Raw genomic sequence first — 25,046 nt, forward strand, 5'->3', positions numbered from 1 at the left:
GACTAGGCTCAAAAGAAAGATGTCTCTGGTGTGGACCAATCAGTTTCAAGGACAATGCATAAATTATCAGAATGGTTTTTTTTTGCATTCTGCCACAAGTATTGTGGTTAATGCAGACATGATTCCTTGTTAAAGGTTTCAGTTTGGTGTTTTAACATCTCAACACAGCTGTTTTGTTACCAGAAAAAAGGGAAAAACCTATCCTCATATTTTGGTACTGGCAACGGAGGTCCCATGATCTACTATAACGTCTCATTCCATTATACCACTCCACTCTCCGTGTTGCCCTTTTCACCCCCTTTTGAACTCATCACTGCAACCTATACATCATTTCAGATCTGTCCCCCCCCCCCCCCTGGATATCTAAAGAGACCACCACTGGGTTGTCTTCATCCTAAAAGGTCCTCTTAAACAAATCCGCCAATTGCCTAAAGGACCACTTAGTACCCTGAAAATCCCTCCCATAGCCTCAGAAGTGCCTCCTTATTACTACAGAAAAATCCACTTGCTAAAACTTTGTTTGGCAAAAAAGTATTTTCACGTTGCTGCTCCTTGTTTCTGGAATACTCTTCCCGCTCATCTACATCTTGGTTCCCTCCCTTCACTCCCCATCTCTACTTCTCGATTAAACCAAAACACACAGCTAAACTTGCACATGTACCTAACGTCTTCTGGCGCCTCTGGCTACCACATGTTTGCACTGTCTTTTTCGATTTGCGTGTGTTTATGTCACTCTTAGCGTGCTACGCTATGAACCCAGCGACCCGGGTTTGATTCCCGCTCACGGCCAACACCAGTCACGATTATCTGAACCGGTCCTGCGCCTCTCCTATGTCGACTCAAATAAGTAGCTGGTAAAACATCTCTACCAGGGAGATAAAGGCGGCCCGGGTGTGGTGCTGGCCACACACCCCCTTCGTGTGCCGTGCCAGCCTTCATAGGTGCTCGCTAACAGCACTTGCCCCAACAGTCTGTTCATTGGCTATACGGGGGGCTCTCCGTCTTTATTAGACTAAATCTATAATTTACGTACACCTGTACCTAACTTTTTCAGATTACTCGTGTGTTGTGTGTACGACCTTCAAATATATTGTTTGTTAGTTGTGCAATATTCCTCATGGACCCTGTACTCATTTCTCTTTCGGTGCTCATGCACCGGTCAACTGGCTAAACGGGACCATCCGTGTAAACTAATCAAAGTAAATTCTAGATTTGAAGCTTTCGTGACTGCAAGGATTCATACTCTTTGGTTTTATTCCGTAAAGTCACGTAGATAAAATAAAACAAAATAAAACAATTAAATCACGACGTTTCGGAGGCAACACAAGCTTCCGTCTTCAGGTGGAAAAGTCAACGCAGAATATCTGTGTCTGGGGCACAGTTCAGAGATGACCTTGGATTGTATACAGGTTAAGGGAGGGGGGAGGAGTCAGTAAGGGGGCGTGAGTGGGTGGGAGGGCTGGGCTAAGCAGCCTTTTGATAAAATGCTGCGGGTAACACCCACTTCTCAAAGCTCACATCAAAGGGCCCCCCGATGTGGGCTCACATCAAAGGGTCCCCCGGTGCGAGCTCGCACCGGGGGACCACTCACGCCCCCTTACTGACTCCTCCCCCCTCCCTTAACCTGTATATAATCCAAGGTCGTCTCTGAACTGTGCTCCTGACACAGATATTCTGCGTTGACTTTTCCACCTGAAGACGGAAGCATGTGTTGCCTCCGAAACATCGTGATTTCATTGTTTTATTTCGTTTTATTTTATCTATATGACTTTACCGAATAAAACCAAAGAGTATAATCAAAGTAAAATTCAACTTAAAGCATGGATGGGCCAGGCTAAGCACCCACCAGAGGGTCTCTCTAGAGCTCCCTCGAAGCAGAGGTTATTTTGCCAGCAATGGCATGAGCAAGCAGTCTCAGGGTGGCACCTTTACAAATGAGACCGGTTTGGGTAGGAGGCGGCACAATGGTTGAGCCCACTGCGTTATGAACCCGGCGAGTCTGATTACGAGCTATGGCTAACATCGGAAGCGGTCCAGGGGCGCTCCCCTTCAACTACCCACCCAGACCAATGTGGTAAAATATGGTCAACCACCAAGAAAGATAAGGCCATGATAGACGCTTTAAATTTACACGTGCGAGAGTCGATGTGTTTTCAATTCGTACGTTTCACGTAATGGGTTCGCAACAACGCCGCGGCCACGAAAGGCGTCATCATTGACTGCAGTGTAACAACAAGAAGAAAGAATCGATTCTTGGAGAAAATCACGACCATGGATTCGCGACAATTGTCATAGGTAAGTCAGCTCCAGTTTGATAAAGGGCAATCATTATCGGGTTAAAAGCGGGGCTATATTTAGTATAAAAATCATCTACAAAAAGAGAACTTAATTGTAAACCTATAAATCTAGACCACCAACGCTAAATAACCTTTCCAACAACGCCAATTCAATAGCCCGCTGTGGACGAACGATTGGCTAAATCTGATAACATGTTTTAACCTTGAGACAATTCAAATGCAATGTAAGATAGAGTTATTGTAAAATCATTGGTGACAAGACCGATAACAACCATGCTTCAAGCAGCCATGGGGTTGTGCTCATCCCCTGTTTGAAATGCTGTACCCTCAGTGGAAAAATTTCACATTCCTTTGACTGGGATGAGTTGCTTCAAAGGAGAACTGCTATTGATTTTCCACAATGTGGCACTCAGTAATATTAACCCCCGGCGGGGATGAATGGCTGAGTCGAATCTCGACCGGTTTTGAACTTGTGACCTTCCATCCTCACGGTGTAATGCCGGGGAACCACCCAGCCGGTTGATAAGAGCCAAATTTGCCTTTAATAGAGTTTCCTTGGAACATACTCTCATAAATCAAGTGCTCAAACCCAGGCACACAATTCTCAAAATAATATTTAATTATCCACGAAATAAATACCAATGCAGTTTTATTGTTCTGAGCCTGACAATGCACTAGTGAACACAACGAAGTGAAATTCGCAATTTGGTTTCATAAAGGTTGCCTAAACACATTAGTGTCCCATCTCCCAAGACATATCAATTCATGCTAGCACAATGCAAACTCTGGATTGGGTGCACTTTTCTTCATGAAATAGACCCTCGCTGACACGTGTGACACTTTATGAAACTGGCAGATAAATAAAGAAGCACAGTGCTGCCACGGGACTCTGAAAGCTATGTACTGAATAGTGCAATCATCTGGGAAAAAATGACGTCTGATCCCGAATGGACACACAAAAGCCTTGCGTCATTTGAGGCACAACGCGGCATAGAGATGCGGGACTCTGAATGCCTGTCACCGGGCTGCAATTGTAATCTAGATCTGAAGTTTTCGTGACTGCAGGGATCCACACTCTTTGGTTCTTTCGGTAAAGTCATACGTGACTTTGCCGAAAGAACCAAAGAGTATGCAATTGTAATGTGAATAGTTGCATTCAGTGACACGAGATGGACCGAACTTTCAAATTAATGCATGGTGCAGAGCTTAGACGTCTTTATCAGCACGCCCTACATTTTCCCAGTGTGAATGTAAAAGGCAGAACAATATGCCTCCCATCAATGGTCACAACAGAGCATTCACTAGTAATGGCCGTAACCATTTTAAAATGTATAGCTGAGCGATCCGATTATTTAAGTAATAAATGTATCTACTAATTATTTTACTCGGACTGGCAGAGGATAATAGGAAGGTATTCAGCCTGGACTTGAACAGGGGCAGGGAGTTGGCAGCATGTATACAATGTTCAGCGAGGCCTACTTTCCAGTGTAATGAGAATCCAACTCATTGCCTGTGTTTGGAGCTTGTGCAGAGTTGCCATTATCTATATATATAAAAGGGAAATTTGTGAATATGTGCGTCTTTTCGAAATGTTTAGCATACTTCCCAACATGCAACAAACTTGAAATTTGGCATGTGGGTAGCTTCCAGACTGGACACAATGCAAAAAGTATCAAAACAGACTTTTGTATTTTGGGGGGGGGGGGGGGCGCAATAATGGATATATTTTGCACGGCAAGTGAGCGGTGACGTCACATATGTGATGTCACCCGCATGCGGCAGCGACACGCAGTGTGCCTGCTGACGTCACGCATCCCCCCACCCTCCGCGTAGGCCGTGTATTAATCCAAGACAAGAATCCAAAGTCCCGGGCGAAGCCGGGTAGTAAAGCTAGTAACGTATATAGCAACTTGTCCAGACGTAACACACAGCCTACCAAATGTGGTAGGATAGAGCCAGAAGGTATGTGTTAGTCAAAAGTCATTAAGCGTCTCCTTGCTCAAATAAGGATAGGACAGTGGCCATCTCTATTGGTGTCCATGAGCCAGTGGTGGAAATTCCACACTGCTACGAGTGGGCACCAGTCTCCCGATTGTACAACCATTGTAGACTTCTTTTTTTACTGAACAAGCAGAGCTCATGAACTTGGTCAAAATCACTGACTCCGGCTTGAACTCACAGCCTTCCAATGGCGAGTCGAGCACTCCTACGACATCACAATCTGTCCAGAGTACTCTAAGGTTACTTGGGCTCATTTCTCATTTGCCTCCATTTAAATTCGGGGCTTGCAGCCAAACACCTGACAGAAGCTGCCACAGTAAGCTGCCACACGCTCGTCAGCCCTCACTGGACACCCTCGTCTGCCTTGCAACCCCCTGTGGTTTGTGTGCGGGGCAGCGGGAGAGGAGGATGGGCCAACGTTACCTCAAAATGATCGTCGTCAGCCATGACGGGCATGAACTGCGCCAGCCGCTTGCTGTACCACAGCGTGATGTCTCGGTTCATGTACACTGCGAAGGGCTCGTAGCCCTCCTGCAGCCCGCAGATGGGGAAGTACTTCAGCTTGGTGGCGTCCTTTCCAAAGTTCAGGCGTCCCACCTGCGACAGGCCCAGACTGCATATGGGCATGAAGCCTAGAGGGCACAGAGCAGGCAGCAGGGCGGGGGCGTGAGGCGAGAAGGAACATCTACACGTACGCACGCATCTCTGTGTCTGTGCGTGCGTGTGCACACGAAGCGGGAATGCCTTGGCGAGGAGAAGAAGGCGGTGTGTCGAAGTTGCCGCCAGTCGGAGAGGACTTTAAAGCGAAAGCGACTTTCTTGGAAATCACAAAAAAACTGTCATAAGGCCAGCTTGAAGGCTGGCAATAAAGCAGAACCCCCCCCCCCGATTCCCCCTGCAAAGGCTGCCCTGCGTTACACACGGCACACGTTTCAAGTGCTCTTGCTGAATTGTGCCACGAGACAGTGGCATGACAATGGGAGGTGGGCAGGCAGGTGGTGTTGCGTGCCAAAGTAGAAGGGCGGCAGACACCACGAGTCACACGGCTCATCTCCTGGATGAAAACTTCAGAATGAAAAAAAATGCGGATTTTTTTTTTTTTACAATTTTGTTAGGGAAGCTTAAAACTATTTTTTAGTAAAAAATGTATCGAGTGTTTATGCGCTGTTGTTTCCATGTGTGTGTAAGCGGTTTTTAAACGTGTTTTCATTACTGTTTACACCACGCAATGAAATATCATGTTGGCTAAAGTATGGTCGATGTGTACACAATAGCATTGCTTTTAAAAACACCCACATATGACCATGTCAACAAACATGCCACTGTGTGGGAGCACACTAATTCGTGGACAGAATTATTATTTTTTACACTTGACTCTGTTGAAATGGAGGTTATGTAATTATGAATTAATGAATGGTTTCAATGCGATACACCTGTCAAACACGTTGCTACTGCTATGATATTGTTCAAGTCTGTATGGATATGTATAACATTTTAGAATGCAAATGAAAAAACCATGAAAAGTATTTTAACATGAAAAATAACGGTATGAGGTAAAAAAAAATTGGTCAACAATTATATTTTCCAAAACAGATATTAAGGCGTGCAAAAATATTTGAGAGGTGTAAACATAGATATAGAGAGAGCACATGTGTATTTCCATCATGCTAAAATTATGATAATGTTGTCACATTATAATATAAAGTAGTATAGTACTTGTGAATTTTCATCACAGTACTCCCCTAGAAACAAATCAAAGTGTCTCCATGTTCAAATGGGGGGCAGTGCTCAATGCCACTGGTGGCCCCGATAAATACCGATGTGAATTCAACATTTTTACAGTGGAGGTAAGTTTAACCGTAAGACAGCCGCTGTTGCGCTCCCCGCGTATATTGATCCTCATTTAATTGACCCGTGAACAAGTGATCCTGGCTTCGAACACGAATTCAAACTCACATATTTTCGTTTGCGAATCGAGCGCCACACTCTGGGGCACCACTCGGTCACAGATCGAAGGACAAGCACAGCCGGATTCATTGGCTATGCGACACTGCCCAAAGGGAGAGGCTCTGACAAACAGAGGCGCGTGCGTCACACTTTGCGCGGCGCTTACAGTCGCCGAGACGCAGCCCTGCACATTAAACCGGCCGCCGCCGCCGCCGCCGCCGCAGCAGCAGCGCGCCGCTTCAGGAATTCAAATCAACTCGTGTCCACAGCCTCCTGGCAACAGGCAGCCATTCGAATGTTTTGAGCGCACTTTCGGCTGCGGCGCCTTCCCAAAACCGGAGTTGCGTGGGAGGCCAGGACGGGAGAGTGTGTGTGTGTGTGGGGGAAGCATTGGTACGCTTGCCACGCACGCGCACGGTTAAAGTTGGTTCGCGCAAACGGCTCCGGCGCCGGAAAAATGTTGGTACGGTGCAGTTCGACCTTGTGCCCTTGCAGGATCATCTCGGTGCAGGATGATCTCAGTGCGGGAGCTGCAAAACGCTTTGGGCACAACGCTTGAATGATCGCTCCGACTGTTCACGCTCTCAGCGGTGGAGGCATGGCGAGTTTGGTCACGGCCGTCTCGTTGATTTTAATACCAGATGTGCTCATTTGTTTACGTAGACGTCAAATGTTAGGAATGGTCGGGAGGAATTAATATCTGGGCACACGTACCCCCGCACGTCTGATGTTGCTTGTCCTGCCATATTTGACAGAATGGCTGTACATTCCAAAAAGCTTAAATGAAGCGGCTCTTGTGGTCCTGAAATCCCAACGTTCATAATTGTAGGTGGGTGAAAAAAAGCAGTCAGCAGTTTTGCCTTTAGCACAGCTCTCCTACAGATAATTGTGTTCCTGGCGATTTGCTTACTGAAAAAAGGAACTGAGATAATATTTCTTGATTAGCAGTTCCACATATTGATTTATTTGGTACATACAAGGTGAGACGCTGCTATGGTGTTCTCCTCGCACGGCACTTGAAACAATGAGCAAGTTTCTAAAACTCACCTGCCTCTGTTCACCCAGTAGTAAAGATATACCACAGTTAGCCGATATGGAGATTACATGCAGTGTGGTAAAATGTGGGTACTACCATCTCTCTTCCAAAATGTCTGGCTAGTGTGGAAGAGTAGGCCAAATGCCCTCTATAGGGGCTCTGTAGAGCTCCCTCCTTTGGAGGCCCTTCTGCCAGCAGTGGCACGAGGAACCACAGGGCTGCACTTTTACCAATATACAAGAAAACCTTGGATTTTGCAGGACAGAATTGTTTAGCTTCGGGACTGCGTAACAATTGGGTAAATTGACGGTTTATTTGGCCATGGTGTCGGAATGCAGGACTTTAAGTGGGCCTGGGGTATTTTTATATCTGCTAACAGATGGCACAGTGGATCTAATATCCCTTCGAAAAGGGAGTGTGCTCTTTCAGGTTATTTTTTGTCTTCTGTTACGATGAATCAAAGCCAGATACTGAAACATGGCAGTCGCTGAGCTCAGAATAATACACAAGCAAAATATTCTCCATATAGCTTTTAACAGACTGTTAGGAGAAATGCTGTAAGGGAGCACCTATTAAGGCCGGCACGTCACATGAGGGGGTGGGTGGCCAGCACCACGCCAGACCGCCTTGGTCTCCCCAGTGGCGATGTTTACACGCCGCATCAGGAAGTAATTTGAGGCTGATTCGACCTAAGGGAGGCACATGACCAGTTCAGATAATCGTCACTGGTGTTGGCACGTTCAGTGGGAATCGAATCCGTGTCGCCGGAATGCAGCGCACTAACCGCTACACTACCGCTCCCCATACATCTGCACATACATGCATACACATACACCCACTTTACTAACAGAGAAACACAAAAATGTATGATTACTAAGTACAACTGCTCGGACACGCGCGCAAGTCAGTTCCACATAAGAAACAGCCTTCCATCAGCAGCACAGTAAAGAATTAGTATATATGGTGGCGAAATGCCAGGAAGAAATCAGCGGGTCAATTTGCATAACCACAAAGTATGATATCAACTGTAACAGTTGTGCGAACTTTCCCAGCATTGACAGCAGAGAATCTAGTTGAAGTGTTTATAATGATTAGAGGGAATTTCAGTCCAAAATGAATGCAAATATCTGAGTACAACACTGGATAAGGAGGACCCCCTGAACGACACACTCGACAAGACGGATATGGGGGCCCTTGCAACGGAGATGGAGAAACATTCGGTTTAGGCTGTCAAGCGTCTCTGAGTAAAACCTGCATTATGGATAATATTCACCATGCAAAAGATAAGTAATGGCACGATGACTGTCATTCAGATTATCATTAAACCGTCTAGTTTGTTTCGGCACAGACAAATCAGTGGACTTATATTAATCAGCTAAACGTGATGCATATCATGCACATGAAACTCACTGCATGTTTACACGGCTCGGAGAAATCAAAACAAAATCTAACAGCATTGCCAACTCTGAATTTAATATTTGAAAAAGAGTGCAGTACCTTGCTAAAGCAAGGTGCTTGTTTCAGTTAGTAGGCGTGATCCAGTGGTATAAATTCCATATCCCCATGGCAGGAGCCAGTATATCCAAAGGATAAACGCTTTTAACCTTCAAAAGCATTTACACCCATTTTATTAACTCTGGACGTACGATGAGACATTCCCAATCCGTATTATGAACTCAAATCCTTTCAATCCTGGGTCGACTGCCACAGTGCCACGCGGATTAATATCACGCCAATTTGGATCATCGGTGATGACAAGCACAAGTTCCGGCACGTACAGCTCACATATTAGCACCGTCTGCTACACCGACGACAAACAGGCAGGAAGCTGTCTTCTGCTGCCTTGAACAAAACGAACAAAGAATGACTCTGTAAGGTCATGTACACACGCGAGGTGCAGCAGCAGCAATCTCGGTAGTGACGCACTGCAATCAGGACACGGCAGCTTATCGCATCCAGAGCGGTGTCACGCGGACGCGCGGACGTCATCTCGCGCGGCTCCAGCAGGCACATGGCCTGACTCTCAGTAGGCAGCACAGATTAAATCGTCCGCTTCCTGGAGGTGTGATGCGATGACTAATAGAAGACGTCACCACAGGCCACTTCAGTTATTATTTTCTCTCTCTCTCTCTTCAGAACATAGCCTTGCAGATGGCACCTAACCGATGCGCCAGTGCATAACTGCGTGTGCCAGTGAAACAACGCTCATTTTGAAATGCTACAACAACACAGCAGATGTTTTGGGTTTTTTGCCATTAAAGTGAAACGCAAAGTTATTGAATCGAGTAAAACAGAACTGGCAGGGTGGTGCTACGGCTAGGGCACAGGAAATATGCACTAAAATCCCAGACGAGGGTATCAACTCAATGCCATTATCTCCCTGGGGTTACTAAAATGTGTAACTTATTTTTTTGAAGTAAACGGTGGTTGTCCTATGGAAGGGCAGGCCCCCCATCAAACATGGTTGGAATTTCCCACACCAGACTCATAGAGACATACATTTAGATGAGCACTGGGAAAGACTGACTTTAAAATTTTTGTAGGCGAACAAATGAAACAAATGAATTATCTACACATACCAAAAACAAACATTATTCGAGACTCAGTGGCACTTTCTTGGATCAAGGACATTATCGTCAAATTATATTTGCTCATCAGTTGCCCCGAAAATGGACAATCCATTAGAATCCTCCTAGGCCAGACTAACTGGAACCAGCACTGTTTTTGCATAAACTTTTAAAACAGACAAATCAAGCAGACAGCATGAGGTAATGTCCCTTAAACAAAGCATTACATTAAATAAAATTGATTTTCATTCTTAAGTAAATATAAACCATGCTTCAAGGACCAATTCAGTGCAATTGTAGATGTTTACCATCAACCCATACACATTTTATGGCCATCTCCAAATATACACACAGAGACAGAGCGCTGGTGACAGAGATGCACGGTTAGCCCCTTAGATACTAATGTTAACTGATCAGGTAGCACTGTGGTGTTGAGCAGTCTTTCCAGAAGTGCAAGTGGTGAAACGTAGAGGATTGTTCTTCCTCTACAAATCCGTGATCAAAAAACAATATGTGTGGAACATTTATTGTATCCAGAAATGTACCACACTTGTCAAAAGTAACGCAAGATCATTAGCGCCCACGGACTGCAGCAATGTGACGAAGAAGATGAATGTCACTGCAAAATAATAGCAAAAGGAGCCTGCTGATAACATGGCACAAGAATGGCAGAATAATGGCAGAAGGACTGTACTGGGTTTCATCAACTGGTGAAATGTGATTTTAGTAAGCTCCTAATGCAATCACGGACCAACTTCAAGATCACACTCATAGTCTTCCAGATACCTCCATGGACTGGCCCCTGCCTACATCTCTCATCTCACTCTTCGCCCCTCCACACACTCTGCACTCCACATTCTGGAACTCCCTTCCTTCAGCCATCCATGCTGTCCACTCCATGCGTGCATCTAAAGTCATTGCTTTTTCCCTCTGCCTGGACATCTATTTCACGATAAGAAATTAAAAAATATATTTATAAAAATTTCCAGCATGCCCATGCCTCACTATTCTGTACAGTGTCTTTCGATGTAGTTGCATTTAGAAGCTGTGCGAATCCAAACTGTATCGCACGTTTATCTAAAAGCGTGTGCATGTTCAAATTGGTACTGGTGGGCACTCATAGCTAGTGGTGGAAATTTGACAATCCAATTTCTCCACGGGACAACGATTGTTGCCTTCACACGTGTTCCTCGTCTTTTCGAGACTGAGATGTAAGCTCGCGACCCCAGGACTGCGAGTGGAGAGCTCCACATACAAGCTTCCCTGAGGTCAAATTCGGCGGGGGCGAGATGTCAACTGCCTCGCCTGGTATGGAAGAGGTCGTGGATTGGATCCTGACCCTGACACTTGTATATTTGGAGTCTGCATGTCTCTCTTCCCGTGGTTCACTGGATTTTTCTCCGGGTTTTCCCTTTACATTTAGAAACATGCGTTAAAGAGTATTTGGCCGCTTTACATTTCCACATGGATGATAAACCAATTCGTCGAGCTATCATTTGTGGCCAGGTCGCTTCTGGGCCTTACCTGGTAAACTAAAAAAAATGTTTCTGTAATAGTTTACCGCGCGGTATGCATTACCTGGCTGGTGTCGAGGGTTACAGGTTACTATTCATTTCCACACGATACGCCACTTCACTGGGCTACCATTTGTGATAGCCAGGTCGCTTCTGAAAAAGTGCTAGATATAGCCTTAGTTGGCCTTACCTGGTAAAATAAAAAGTTTTTTTTTTCAGAATATGGCTCTCAAACTTACCCTCGCCGATTTCCAGCTCGCTGAAGGCAAACTCGGAGCCCGAGTCGTCCAGCATGATCTCGCCGTTGAGGGTGAACATCACGATGCGGTCGTTCAGGTCCACGAGGCAGCCCACCACGTCGCCCGGCTGCCACGCCCGCCCAAAGTGCTCTCCCCCCTGGTGCCACTTCTGGGACTGCGATGCACAAGGGGGGAGGGGGGGGTGACGACGATGACGGGTGAAAGCGTACCTTCAAATCGATGACCACCGACGAACCAAACAACATTGTCGCTTTTTTATTGTGCGACAGATCCAAGCGACATTTTAAATCACGGTTGCTGAGCACAGGCCCCAAAGGCCCATACCACCAAGTGGCCAGCAACAAACGGCACGATCGAAGGTATACTATGAGAGTTTACAAGATGCATTCTCAAACTGCTGCTGAATGCTTTGAGAGTCCCATGTACAATGTTTCACTACCAAAAAATACGTGGGCTTGAGTACTAAGAAACAATAAACTGTTTATTACACGTCGGGACAAATATACCATTTAAATTAAACGCTTCAACAAATGCCGTACTTACTTCTCACTATACGTGTTCAGTATATGCTCCTTTTCTACACTGCTTCCCATCATAATTGCCATCAAGTGTTTGATTGCCATCAATAATTAACACTTTCAAACTCAGAATGAAAGTGTGTATGCATCAGTTCTGACGTTAGCCTTTTGAAAAACTGGCCAAATTGATCAGAGCTGCACAACCCTGGACAAATAAACCAAGACCACAAAGGACTGTGCCAAAATGGAAACACAATTTGCCCTGACAGCTAACAGTCGGCTTCTGCACTGGTAATTAAATACCTCCGAGTACAAATGCATGTTGGAAAGCGTTACATAATCCCTGCATAGGGATGACTTTTCCAAACTTGTTAATGTTAGCACGACATGCTAAAGTGGAATATATTTAGGCCACAGGGCATCATGGGAAAACCCACAATACCTCGCTTGCCCCGCTGTTTCCATGTATACACTGAAGCGTGTTCTCAGACTGTTCTCGAATTCTGCCAGCTGCTGTGGCTTCTTCCTTGCCGGGAGAGGACGTCATACATCGACTGATGTTCCCATCCCGACGTAATAAAAATGTTCTAGGGTTTCATATTGCGGACCTTGTAGACTAGGATTATCCAGCGGCATTTTGTTTAAGAAAATAAGCTTTCGGTTAGCTAAAATATTCTGGGTCTCATGAGCAGTCGCACTTGAAAAACATTTTTCCGGTTTATCAGATGTTACTGGTGATGTCCCTCCATCTAAACCAGTGGCTCTTAACCTTCACTGCAGCCTGCAACTTTTGTTTCTCGGTCGTTAAAACATGTGTCATGTTAATAAACACATAGGTTTGATGAAACAAAGTAACCGTACTTGCGCGGCCGTGCTCAATTCGTGTTTCCGATGATTTACCTTTGAAAAAAAAATCCGGCACATCTTGCACCCCCAGGGGATGCGTGCGCACCCCAGGATAAGAACCACTGCTCTAAATGATCGTTTGTCAAGCCAAACAGCAATATTATATAAAAGCAGATGACGCACCAGAGTGGAACAGCCTGGGTAATTAACTCATTCAAATTTTGTAATTTCCACATACACAAACAATAGTGCATCGCCTAATTGGCTGTCTATACTTATATTAATCAGCAGCATTTGCCAATCCAAGACTGGTGTCACAAATCTTGTCCTCATCGGTCAGGCATGCTCAACAAATACTGCTGGTCCTATCTGATGAACTCTGTAGCGGACAAAATCGGCAGCCACGGCCCAACCTCGCCTTATGAGTCACAGCAACACAAGTAAATGATCGTGCTGCAGTGTCTCACAGCGAGCCTTAGTTTCAATGTAATTTACAGATACATTTCTCCTCTTGTTTGATATCATAACACGTAAACAAGCAATGACGCATTCCATAGGAAACCACAAACAATTAATTATATTCCAATAAATCGTACCTATGATGATATCACATATTTCAGGCATATACAACGATTAAATCGAACTAAAATCCATCCCAATAACACACTCAAAACAAGAGCAGTGACACTGGGTTTGATTCCAGGACATGGCTAACATCAATGGCAATGGCTATCAGAACCGTTCCTATCCTCCTCCCCTTCACCAACCCAGCGTGATGAAGTATGGCCGCTGCAGTTTGAATATCTCTCTCTCCATGGTCCCGTGGATTTTTCTCCGGGTTCTCCGGTTTTTCCCCCCACATTTAGAAACGTCCGTTTAGAGTATTTGGCTGCTATCAATTTCCACACAATATGCCACTTCGTTGAGCTATCATGTGTGGCCAGGTCACTTCTGAAAAAGAGCTACCTGGTTAAATAAAAAAAGTTTAGTTTTAGTTTATAACACCAACTAAAACGCCATTCATTAATAATACACTCAATAAAGAGTGTGGGGGCATGTTCATAACAGTGTCCCTTGCTCAGATGAACAATGGGCTGACATTCATCTCCGTTGGTGACCCTGAGCCGGCGTTATAAATTCCATATCCCTAAGGGAAGAGGGCCCGTTTATCCACATGACTGCCACTGTTGACTTTTCCAGAAAGCAAGACAGATAGTTGACCTTCATTTATAATCAGGTAAGGTTCCAAATTTCTAAAATTCCTCCCCACCTCTGTCCACCCAGCAGTATGAATGGGTTGAACACAGTTAGTCGATTAGTGGGCCATGTGTGGTGGGGTAAAGCATTTGTAGAATTCCTTGCCCCAGAGCGTTAGGGACGCTCCATCAGTCGAAGTTTTTCAGGCCCGTCTGAAAACACTTTTATTTTATCTTGCGTATCCATCTGTGTAGGGTTGTTTTAATCTAAGTTTTTAAGTTAAGGGTTTTTACTGGGATTCCGGTATCAAGCGCTGCGAGACCTGGTGTGAATGGCGTGATATTAAACTGAGTCTTACTTTTGATTTAAAGCTTTCGTGATTGCAGGGATTCATATTCTAGGTTCTTTCGGTAAAGTCACCACGTAGAAGGGAAACAATAAAATAATAAACGTCGTGATAATTTAATTGTTTTATATTTTTATTATTTTGTTTCCCTTCTACGTGACTTTACCGAAAGAACCAAGAATATGAGTCTTGCTTACTTACTTTAGTTACTTACATCCACAGCGTGGTGGTGTAGGCCACGTGTCTCTCTCTATTCGAAGTATTTCCATCAGCAGTGGCGTGAGTGATCAATGGCTGCACCGTTACATTTTTAATGGCGCATGAATACCTGAGGTCTCTATTTTCATAAAATGTAGCTTTGAAACAAAGTCAGTGTGTAAACAAACAGTGTAACAAACACAATATTATTATACAATATAATTAAGAGTACATATTAAATAACACATTTTATTTGACCATAACGATAATTGATACGTAGATCAAAACCAAACTGCATTCATAAGCGTCAAAAATGACAAAGAGCCTCATGAAACTTGACGATGGAATCAATAACAAATGTAATGGTAGCAGGATGCAATATCATTCCATGTGTGGGAGGCATTACAAATAAAATAACATTTTCCAATTGTAGTCCTGTACTAAACCTCGGGAAGTAACATAGACATTTGAAATCACGTCTTAAATTTTTAAGCGTTTTAAAGCTTTTTCTTCACTACGCTAGTCAGTGAAGTCTTCTTGGTTCTTTCGGTAAAGTCACGTAGAATGGAAATAAAATAATAAAAATAGAACATAATAAAATACAATTCTCACGACGTTTCGGCCACAACACAAGTAGCCTTCTTCAGGTGAAGGAACAGAACTGTCGGGACCACAGCGCTTCAATGACCACTGCTAAGCTTGGCAGCGTCTTTTAAGCTGGGTGGGAGGAGCAGAGTGCCTTGACAAAGGAGTTTACATATCAACAGAAGAATTTAGCATTGAAGTAGCTGTGCTAATGTGTTGGATTAGCAGGGTGTTAAAAGGCAGAAATTAGCATGTAACTGGGAGATTAGCACGATGTTAGTGTGAGAGATTAGCATGTAACTGGTCACGGAAGTAGCTATGTTAAAGTCAGAGTTTACATATCAACAGAGGCATTTAGTATATTGACGCTAAAGAACTGCAACTACCCAACTATCATACAATAAGCCGATGTGAAAGAACTAAGTATAAACTACATCAATATAATAAATGTACTCAATATATTCTTCAATAAGTTGAGCTATTAACATAAAGTAACTGGGTATACACTACACTATATAATGAATACCATATAGTAAACTGATAAAAAACTAAAATATAAATTACATCAATGTTATCAATGAACTCAATATACTCTCCAATCAGCTGAGCTACTAACAATAAGTCGTTACACATTACAATTCTATGTCGAAAAAAGTGGCGGTTTCTTTTTTTTTTAATGTTAGCACCACGGAAAGCGACGAGCTTTGTTCAGACAGACGAGTCCATCTATGCTCGGAACGGAGGAGGGGGGAGAAACAGCCACGATGCGCTGCTCTGTCCTGTGTTGCTTTACAACTATGTTATAAACTAGACTACTATACATTACAATGTTATACCTTCCAATCTAAACTACATTGTTTAATATCGTATACACAGCTCAATGTAAGCTCTAACATTATGCATTATATTGATATGTCTCCAAGTAAACTTTTTTCTACATTAAACGACTATACACCGTAATATACACTGCCATAGACAAACCCCACCCTTGAATTATACAATGCGTAACTATACACTACCCTATACTTTAGACTATAAAATATTAGACTTGTAATATTACACTATGTATTATTCTACCAACCCTCCTGTATCCCACACTGCTGTATATTCACTATACAATTACGATACTAACTATATATTGCCTTATTAATTATGTTAAACATTACACTGTTATACCAGTTATTATTATACAACATGCTACAAACCATACCATTAACCGTCATGTGAAAGGTATTAAGAGGCAGTGCCAGCGAATGGACTGCGGTCTGAAAGTCACCGTAAAATACAATCAATCAAGAACCTAAATGGTTTATAACGTCTTTCTAATGGTTACTAAGCCAGAATCCATCTTCTCGGTTGAAATTGTCTCTGTGTTTGTATATGTGGATGGCCTCATGAACGAATCTCTCATGGTAGCCGGATGGCTTGCAGAGAACCTCCGTCTTGGAGAAGTCAATGTCATGTGAGCCCACTTAATAATAACAGTGATCTGCCACGGCTGAGGTGTTCGTCCTACCGTGTTTCAAGTCTGCTTTATGTTCACGGATGCGGCCCGAGATATGTCGTTTGGTTTCTCCAATGTAGCTGCTACCACAGAGGCAACTTAGTTTGTAGACGCCCGGGTACTGTATGGCTGGAACCACATCTTTTACATACGGAACCAGATCACGGATTTTATGTACTGTGTTGAATCGGACCTGGATCTTGTGTTTATTCAGGATTTTGGAGATATTTTTTGTGATCCCCGCAATGTAGGGTAAGGTGATGGTTTTGAATGGCTCCTCAAGAGGATCCTTCTTCATGGTTGGAGTGATGGATTTGCGGATTGTGTAGTCGGAGTAACCATTAGCCTTGAGAGCTTGGTGTACGTGCTTGAGTTCACTGGCAATGTGTTCCTGGTCGGAAATGCATTGGGCTCTATGGTATAGAGTCTTGATGAGGGAATTCTTCTGGGATGGATGGTGGTGAGAATCCGGTTTTAAGTAAGCATCCATATGGGTAGCTTTCCTGTAGACAGAGTGGCTCATTGGACCATTAGGTCTACTTTTAATTAGGACATCCAAAAAGGGTAGCTTGCCATCTTTTTCTACTTCCATGGTTAATCTGATGGCTGAGTGTATGGAATTGATGTGGTCGAGGAATTGGTCTAGAGCAGGCCGGCCATGTGGCCAGATGACAGTAGTGTCATCAACGTACCTCTTCCATAAGGTTGGGCGTAGAGTGGCAGTCTGGATGGCGTCAGTTTCAAATTTTTCCATGAAAACGTTGGCTACAACCGGAGATAGGGGGGAGCCCATTGGGGTGCCCTCAGTTTGTTTGTAGAAAGTTCAATTCCAGGTGAAGTATGTGTTGGTTAAGCAGTGTCTCACCAGGGGGGTACATCAGTATGCACTCCTTGATGAAACAAGTCTTCAATGATTGCGATGGTGTCAGGTACAGGAACTTTGGTGAATAAGGAAACCACATCAAAACTGACAAGCAGGTCGTCTGGGGACAGGGAAATACCCTTGATTGTCGATACCAGGTGAGTAGAGTTTAGTACCGCAGAGGTGGTTTTTCCAGTAAAAGGCCGCAGGATTTCAGACAGAAAACGAGCCAGTTTGTAGGTGGGGGAGTTGATAGTAGGGACGATGGGACGAAGGGGTGTATCTTCTTTATGTATCTTTGGAAGGCCATATAATCTTGGTGGCCTGGCCGCAGAAGGTTTCAACGAGAACTGTTTATTTTGATCAATAAATGCTGTTGAATCAGAAGATTTTGTTGGTTTTAGTAACGAGGCTCGTTATGATTTTGTTGGTTTTAGTAGATCCAGGTCCGATTCAACACAGTACATAAAATCCGTGATTTGGTTCCGTCTGTAAAAGATGTGGTTCCAGACATACAGTACCCGGGCGTCTACAAACTAAGTTGCCTCTGTGGTAGCAGCTACATTGGAGAAACCAAACGACATATCTCGGACCGCATCCGTGAACATAAAGCAGACTTGAAACACGATAGGACGGACAACTCAGCTGTGGCAGATGACTGTTATAATTCAGTGGGCTCACATGACATTGACTTCTCCAAGACAGAGGTTCTCTGCAAGCCATCCGTCTACCATGAGAGATTAGTTCATAAGGCCATCCACATATACAAACACAGAAACAATTTCAACCGAGAAGATGGATTCTGGCTTAGTAACCATTGGAAAGACATTATAAACCATTTCGGTTCTTGATTGATTGTATTTTACGGTGACTTTCAGACCGCAGTCCATTCGCTGGCACTGCCTCTTAATACCTTTCACACGACGGTCAATGGTATGGTTTATAGCATGTTGTATAATAATAAATAGTATAACAGTGTAATGTTTAACATAATTTACAAGGCAATATATAGTATGGTAATTGTATAGTGAATATACAGCAGTGTAGGATACAGTAGGGTTGCTAGAATAATACATAGTGTAATATTAAAAGTGTAATATTTTATAGTCTAAAGTATAGGGTAGTGTATAGTAACGCAATGTATAATTCAAGGGTGGGGTTTGTCTATGGCAGTGTATATTACGGTGTATAGTCGTGTAATGTAGAAAAAAGTTTAGTTGGACACATATCAATATAATGCATAATGTTAGAGCTTACATTGAGCTGCATATACAATATTATACAATGTAGTTTAGATTGGAAGGTATAACATTGCAATGTATAGTAGTCTAGTTTATAACATAGTTGTAACGCAACACAGGACAGAGCAGCGCATCGTGGCTGTCTTTCCCCCATCCTCCGTTCCGAGCATAGATGGACTCGTCCGTCTGAACAAAGCTCGTCGCTTTCCGTGGTGCTAACGTTAAAAAGAAAAAGAAACCGCCACTTTTTTCGACATAGAGTTGTAATGTATAACGACTTATTGTTAGTAGCTCAGCTGATTGGAGAGTATATTGAGTTCATTGATAACATTGAATTAGTTTATATTTTAGTTTTTTATCAGTTTACTATATGGTATTCATTATATAATGTAGTGTATACCCAGTTAATTTATGTTAATAGCTCAACTTATTGAAGAATATATTGAGTATATTCATTATATTGATGTAGTTTATACTTAGTTCTTTCACATCGGCTTATTGTATGATAGTTGGGTAGTTGCAGTTCTTTAGCGTCAATATACTAAATGCCTCTGTTGACATGTAAACTTTGACTTTAACATAGCTACTTCTGTGACCAGTTACATGCTAATCCCTCACACTAACATCGTGCTAATCTCCCAGTTGCATGCTAATTTCTGACTTTAACACCCTCCTAATCCAACACATTAACACAGCTACTTCAATGCTAAATTCTTATGTTGATATGTAAACTCCTTTGTCAAGGCGCTCTGCTCCTCCCACCCAGCTTAAAAGACGCTGCTAAGCTTAGCAGTGGTCAATGAAGCGCTGTGGTCCCGACAGTTCTGTTCCTTCACCTGAAGAAGGCTACTTGTGTTGTGGCCGAAACGTCGAGAGAATTTTATTTTATTATGTTCTATTTGTATTATTTTATTTCCATCCTACGTGACTTTACCAAAAGAACCAAGAAGCTGAATCCCTGCCGTCACGAAAGCTTTAAATCGAAGTTTAGTCAGTGAAGGTTGGTGAAAGGGGGAGTGCCCGTGAATGGTTAAAATGCCATGTGCCACTGCTGTTAGCTCTTGCTGGGATTCGAACCCCAGTGTGCCAGGCTCACAGCACAGTGCATAAACCGCCGTGCTACTGCTCGAACTACATTTTCTTTACGTCGCTTTGTAGTGATTTTGACTTTGCATCACCACCGTTAAATAAAGAATGGACATAAGCTTATTTCCAATCCACGCCTATTACATTTCAAAACAATTAAAGTGGCACTCATTTAATCGACGATCGAGTTAAGACCCTGACTGGCACCTTCATCCGTAACCTTTCAATTGTGAGTCGGGTACTTTCCCAAGTGGGTACCCCCAGCCAGATAAAACATGATAAAGGGGACATAAAAATGGAGTAAATTAAAAGGCTAGATGCCTTTTGCAAGCTTCATTCTACGTCTGTAAAATAATACCCGGGCGCGGGCATCAACTTTATTTTAGAGGCATACGTTGGAGCGACTCCAATAAATTCCAAAGCGTGCGGCTAGTTCAAGAATGCCCCTCGTAGCATAATGAGGATCAGATTAACTCATCACAATCACAATGTCGCAGTCAGCACTGCCCAGAACTCAATCGTTTTGGCTACCAATCCAAATTTCTTTCATCAAAATATTCCAGTGAAATCGTCATTGCCTTGCATAGAGCACCACCACTATAAGAGGCAATGGTTAATTCAACTTCCCATGTCCTGCTTCTGTTGCCTCCTCATAGACTGACTATATGCCAGAAGCGCTCAGGAATTTCACAAAAAACAGATTGTTCACAAATATTCTCAAGAAAATGCTGCATTATCCCAAGGAGAAACGAGGATATGTCACTGTAACTAGCCTGGTGGTTACATCACAGTGTGTATGTTATATTCTTGGTTCTTTCGGTAAAGTCACGTAGAAGGGAAACAATAAAATAATAAATCCCTTCTACGTGACTTTACCGAAAGAACCAAGAATATGAATCCCTGCAGTCACGAAAGCTTTAAATCAAAAGTGGCTATGTTGTTATGGGAAATCCCCTTTAAATAGGTTCTTAGAAATGAAAATGTATTTATTACAAAGGTCATTACATATCATTTCGTTAAACAAACAGTTTAAATGCCCGAACAAAAACATCTTAATTTCCCAATTATATAATCGCCCTTTGTGGGTCCACTGGTTTATAAAGTGCTCCGCACACTGTGCCAATAATGGGGATTATTGACTATACTTCTCCACGCTGTTCAGTAGTGAAGTGGGAACCAGGAACTGATTCAGATTTTGGTCACAAGTGATGTTAGCCACGGCTGAGAAGCCGAACAAAGGTCACCGGGTTCATATTAAGTGGACCAACCACTGCACCACCAAACCTCCCATTATCAACACGGGGTGTGGTGTCTGTTTCACAACAGGCATAAATCCTTAAAATATCGTGTATTCCACAATGCGTGTGGTGCAAAGTTCAAGTCTGAGTATTTAACAGAATAGCAGATATTGTCTGGCAACGTGCACAGTGTAACTCTGTGCACGTGCAGGGCCTACAAGAATAAGTCATGCATTTATTATGTTTAACACGTAGTAGGATTTCGCGACCAATATCATCAATAATAGAGGGTTTTTTAGGTTAGATCGCGTAAATATATAAATGTGTCGTGAAAACCCACCTTACTAGTTGGCCGTGTCGGGTGGTGGCAGGTGTTAACGACACATTTATATATTTACGCAATCTAACCCCCCAAAAAAGTCTTATTTTGCGTTTATTATTTTGATCAAAGTCAAAGGTTTAATTACCCAATTTCTGATTGTTTATAATTAGCACAAAGAGAAGCCAATTTATGACACCCATTACTCAATTCAATTACACGTTCGAAAAAAGTATTTTAATCAATTCAATACGGCTGTTCGTCGTGCAGTCTGTTTAATTAGCTGCTCCATCACATACCAAGCAGCAACACCAAATGTATGGAAATAAATGTGGGGCCTTTGTCCACTGGATGTGACCTGTGGAGATCAAAGATTCCCCCCCTCATCCACCAAATTAATACAGCCGGGTTACACGCATGCGACTTCAATTACATCTGTGTGTCCTTTGCAGTGCACACTACTGGAACTGCTCGTCTGTGAGTGGTCAATGCTCTTCTTCTTCTTCTTCTCAACATTGATGCTGGGCCTAAAGTGTCTCTTGGTTCTCCTTCATTAATCACGCGGTCCTTCCGAACTGTCTTTGTCTCTTGTTTGTTTTATTCCAAGGTTCCTTTCTTGGTTCGCTTCCTACTTCTCTGACTGCTCCTTCTTTATTTCTATCCAAGGCAAATCCCCTTCACCTACAACTTTTCCCTACGTTGTCCTCCAAAAGTTACCTCTGAGGTCCACTTCTCTTCTCTATCAACCATCTCCGCCCCCGCCCCTTGGCCAACTCATCTCCTGAGTCAACATCCCTCATCACTTCTATGCTGGTGACACACAGCTCTAGAGTTATTTTGATACCCTCCGATGCTGACCCTTTTTCCCCAACCAATCTGCTCATCTCTCTCAGGCTGTCTCCTGCTGGACCTTCAACAACCTCCTCCAACTCACACGTATTTATAAACAAAAACACGAGGTCTTGAAGGTTGGGAAGGAAATCTCTTAATCCCACTCAAATTCATTCACTTTCTCAACTATAGTCGTTTTAACTGTTTCACCAGTCTCCAACAGTGGCTTCACAATTGACCCCCGAACTCTCTCCGACTCCTCACATTTCCTTCTTTGTAAAAATGCTCAAATTCACCTACTCAACATCTCCCGCATTTCAAAATGTCTAACACCTTCTGCTGCCGAGATGCTTTGCCCGCCTTCATCACTTCTCGACTCGATCACTGTGACTCCCTCCTCTATGGTATCCCAAACGTCCTCCTCCACAAACGCCAGACGGTCCAAAATGTTGCTGCCCTCATTCTCACCCGCTCACGTAAACGTGCTCCGCATCAGCTCCATCCTCTATTCCCTTCGCTGGGTCTCCTATAATATGGAAACTGTGGTCTTTAAAATCCTCTGAAGCCTTGGCACCCCCTGTCTTCCCTAATATCCCTCCATACCTCCTCTCGACAGCTGCAGTCCTCTGACAAATGGCTCCTATTCAAACCCATATACAATCTATAATCCCTTGGTTGTGGGCTCCATTTCCCCGTTTGGCACCCTCGGACCAGGAACTCCCTTCCCCTCTTCCCTTTGGTAGCCACCAAAATGACAGCCTCCCGGGGTTCAAATCTCATCCCTAAGACCCTCCCCCCCTCACTGGTCTACAAAGGCAGCGGCCACCGCCCGCCACTGCCCCGCGTCCTGTAGTCGAGTCCGCTGGAACCTCGCGGTCCCCAAAATATTTTTGTTCCACCTTCGTCTCTCCCCTGGCCCCCTTTCCTCCACCAACTCTCTCCACCTTCCCTTTATCGTCCCCCCCCACTGCCCTCCTCCACCTCCAATCGACCGCCCCTAGGCCAGAGGGACCCTCCTCCCTTCCTATGCCCCCCCTCCCTAACCCTTTCCTTTCCCCTTACCTTTCCCCCTAATTCCCCGCACCACCCTTTGCCCTGCCCTTACTCCTCTACCGCGTCTCCCCTCCACATCACATTTATCGCAGCAGTTTAGGTTGAATTTTGTTTATCTCTTGTGTAATTGTAAGCTATTTTTACTCATTTGAAATTTTGTATAGATTTTTTTTTTTTATCAGTTACTTTCCTATCACGTGTGAAGCACCCCGAGACGTCCGGCTGCTGTGAAGGGCGCCTTCCGTCAAAAACAAATTATTTCTTTATTATTAACCAATAATTATTACGGCACGATGCTCAAGGTGATAGAGAGTTGCTCCCAATGCTTTTACACCAATAATACCACACTATACAGGAAATATGAGACGAGTACGAATAGGATCACAGAGCTTTGGAAATCGTTGGCAGCGGCTCACCGCGTGGCTGCTTCCCAGCTCGTCTTTTGGTTCCTCGCCCCTCAGAGTGTCAGTCTCTCTCGCAAAGAGTGAGCAAATGCTGTGCGTGTTACAAACTGAAATTATATACGATTATTATTGTGTGTGTGAGTATATATAATATAGTTTATATACACTGCATTTAAAACAACTTGCCTCATTGGCATTAAGATCTTTATTCAGACTCTTTGTTTTTTTTAATTCATTTTTATTTCCTACGCCCATGAAAGCCAATGCTAATTCATTAATGGTCGATGCATGCAAAGGTTCAGCCCCACGTGTGCTGGTGTTCCGGCACGGAGGCAGCATACAAATCCGGGCTCTTAGCTGCGTGCACAGGCATCTGGCCTGAGCTGGAGTCAGGAAATAGAAACACACCCACACTACAGAGGAGGCGGAGGGAAATGTGACGCAGTGTAACGTAGAATAGAGCAATGCTCCCCTAGGGAATGCACCGTGCGACTCCTCACATCTGCGATGCCGAGTGTTTATCATTTGCCCGACCACAAGAGCCACTCCGTTGCACAAATTCCCCCAGTGTGGTAAGAGGGGGGGGGGGGGGATTTTGTGCGGGGGGAGGTGAGAGACCACGAAACACAAGGCCAGGATCAGCGACTTGAGAACTGGATTCTGGGCTTCAAGGCTAGGTTTGCAAATCAAAACAGGTGTATTATTGACGCTGCCAGGAGATTCAGAGCAGCCTAATGAATGGCCCAAATCGAATTTGCAGCTGGTGAAACCTTCCCGAGGCACGGAAAGACTTCATGAACAGTTGAGCACAGTACAGCGGCATAGTGCTTTGGAAAATAAAACAACACGGGACATTTGTATCTTGATCTCCAGGGCACGAGAACAACATTTAAAATAAAATATCTATTTTCATCTACCCTTTTACGACAGAATATTATAAATCACCAAATCTTGCAAAACTTAATGCTGCCTCTGTTGTATTGTACAACATATATGCACTTTAGATTTTAATGTATACACCAATAGCAATACAAATTGTTATTGCTTCAGTTGTGACACAAGGTACAATTGCATATGCAGCCACTCGTTGATAACAAAGTTATTTATTTCTCAGAAGGAAAGGTCACAAAATTAGATATTGATTAATATCTCTTTCAAGCACATTTAGCCGTCCACCAGACCGTGCAATGTAGCCA

At 43.7% G+C, this 25,046-nt stretch overlaps 1 protein-coding gene across 13 annotated transcripts in view; it reads right to left on the reverse strand.

Moving 5' to 3' along the window:
• Positions 1 to 25,046, reverse strand: part of LOC116939631 (ryanodine receptor 2-like) — a 332,153-nt gene that overhangs the window by 134,678 nt on the left and 172,429 nt on the right. For all 13 annotated transcript variants that reach the window (XM_032948287.2, XM_076062962.1, XM_076062947.1 and 10 more), the window contains 2 exons: positions 11,602 to 11,776; positions 4,722 to 4,930 (listed from right to left, as the gene is read on the reverse strand). In XM_032948287.2, the coding sequence (XP_032804178.2) occupies positions 4,722 to 4,930; positions 11,602 to 11,776 (384 nt within the window). The remainder of the gene's footprint in view (positions 1 to 4,721; positions 4,931 to 11,601; positions 11,777 to 25,046) is intronic.

The sequence above is a fragment of the Petromyzon marinus genome, chromosome 6 (genome assembly GCF_048934315.1).
Source record: "Petromyzon marinus isolate PM22_M1 ecotype Great Lakes invasive population chromosome 6, UKy_Petmar_22M1.pri1.0, whole genome shotgun sequence".
Classification (NCBI taxonomy): domain Eukaryota; kingdom Metazoa; phylum Chordata; class Hyperoartia; order Petromyzontiformes; family Petromyzontidae; genus Petromyzon; species Petromyzon marinus.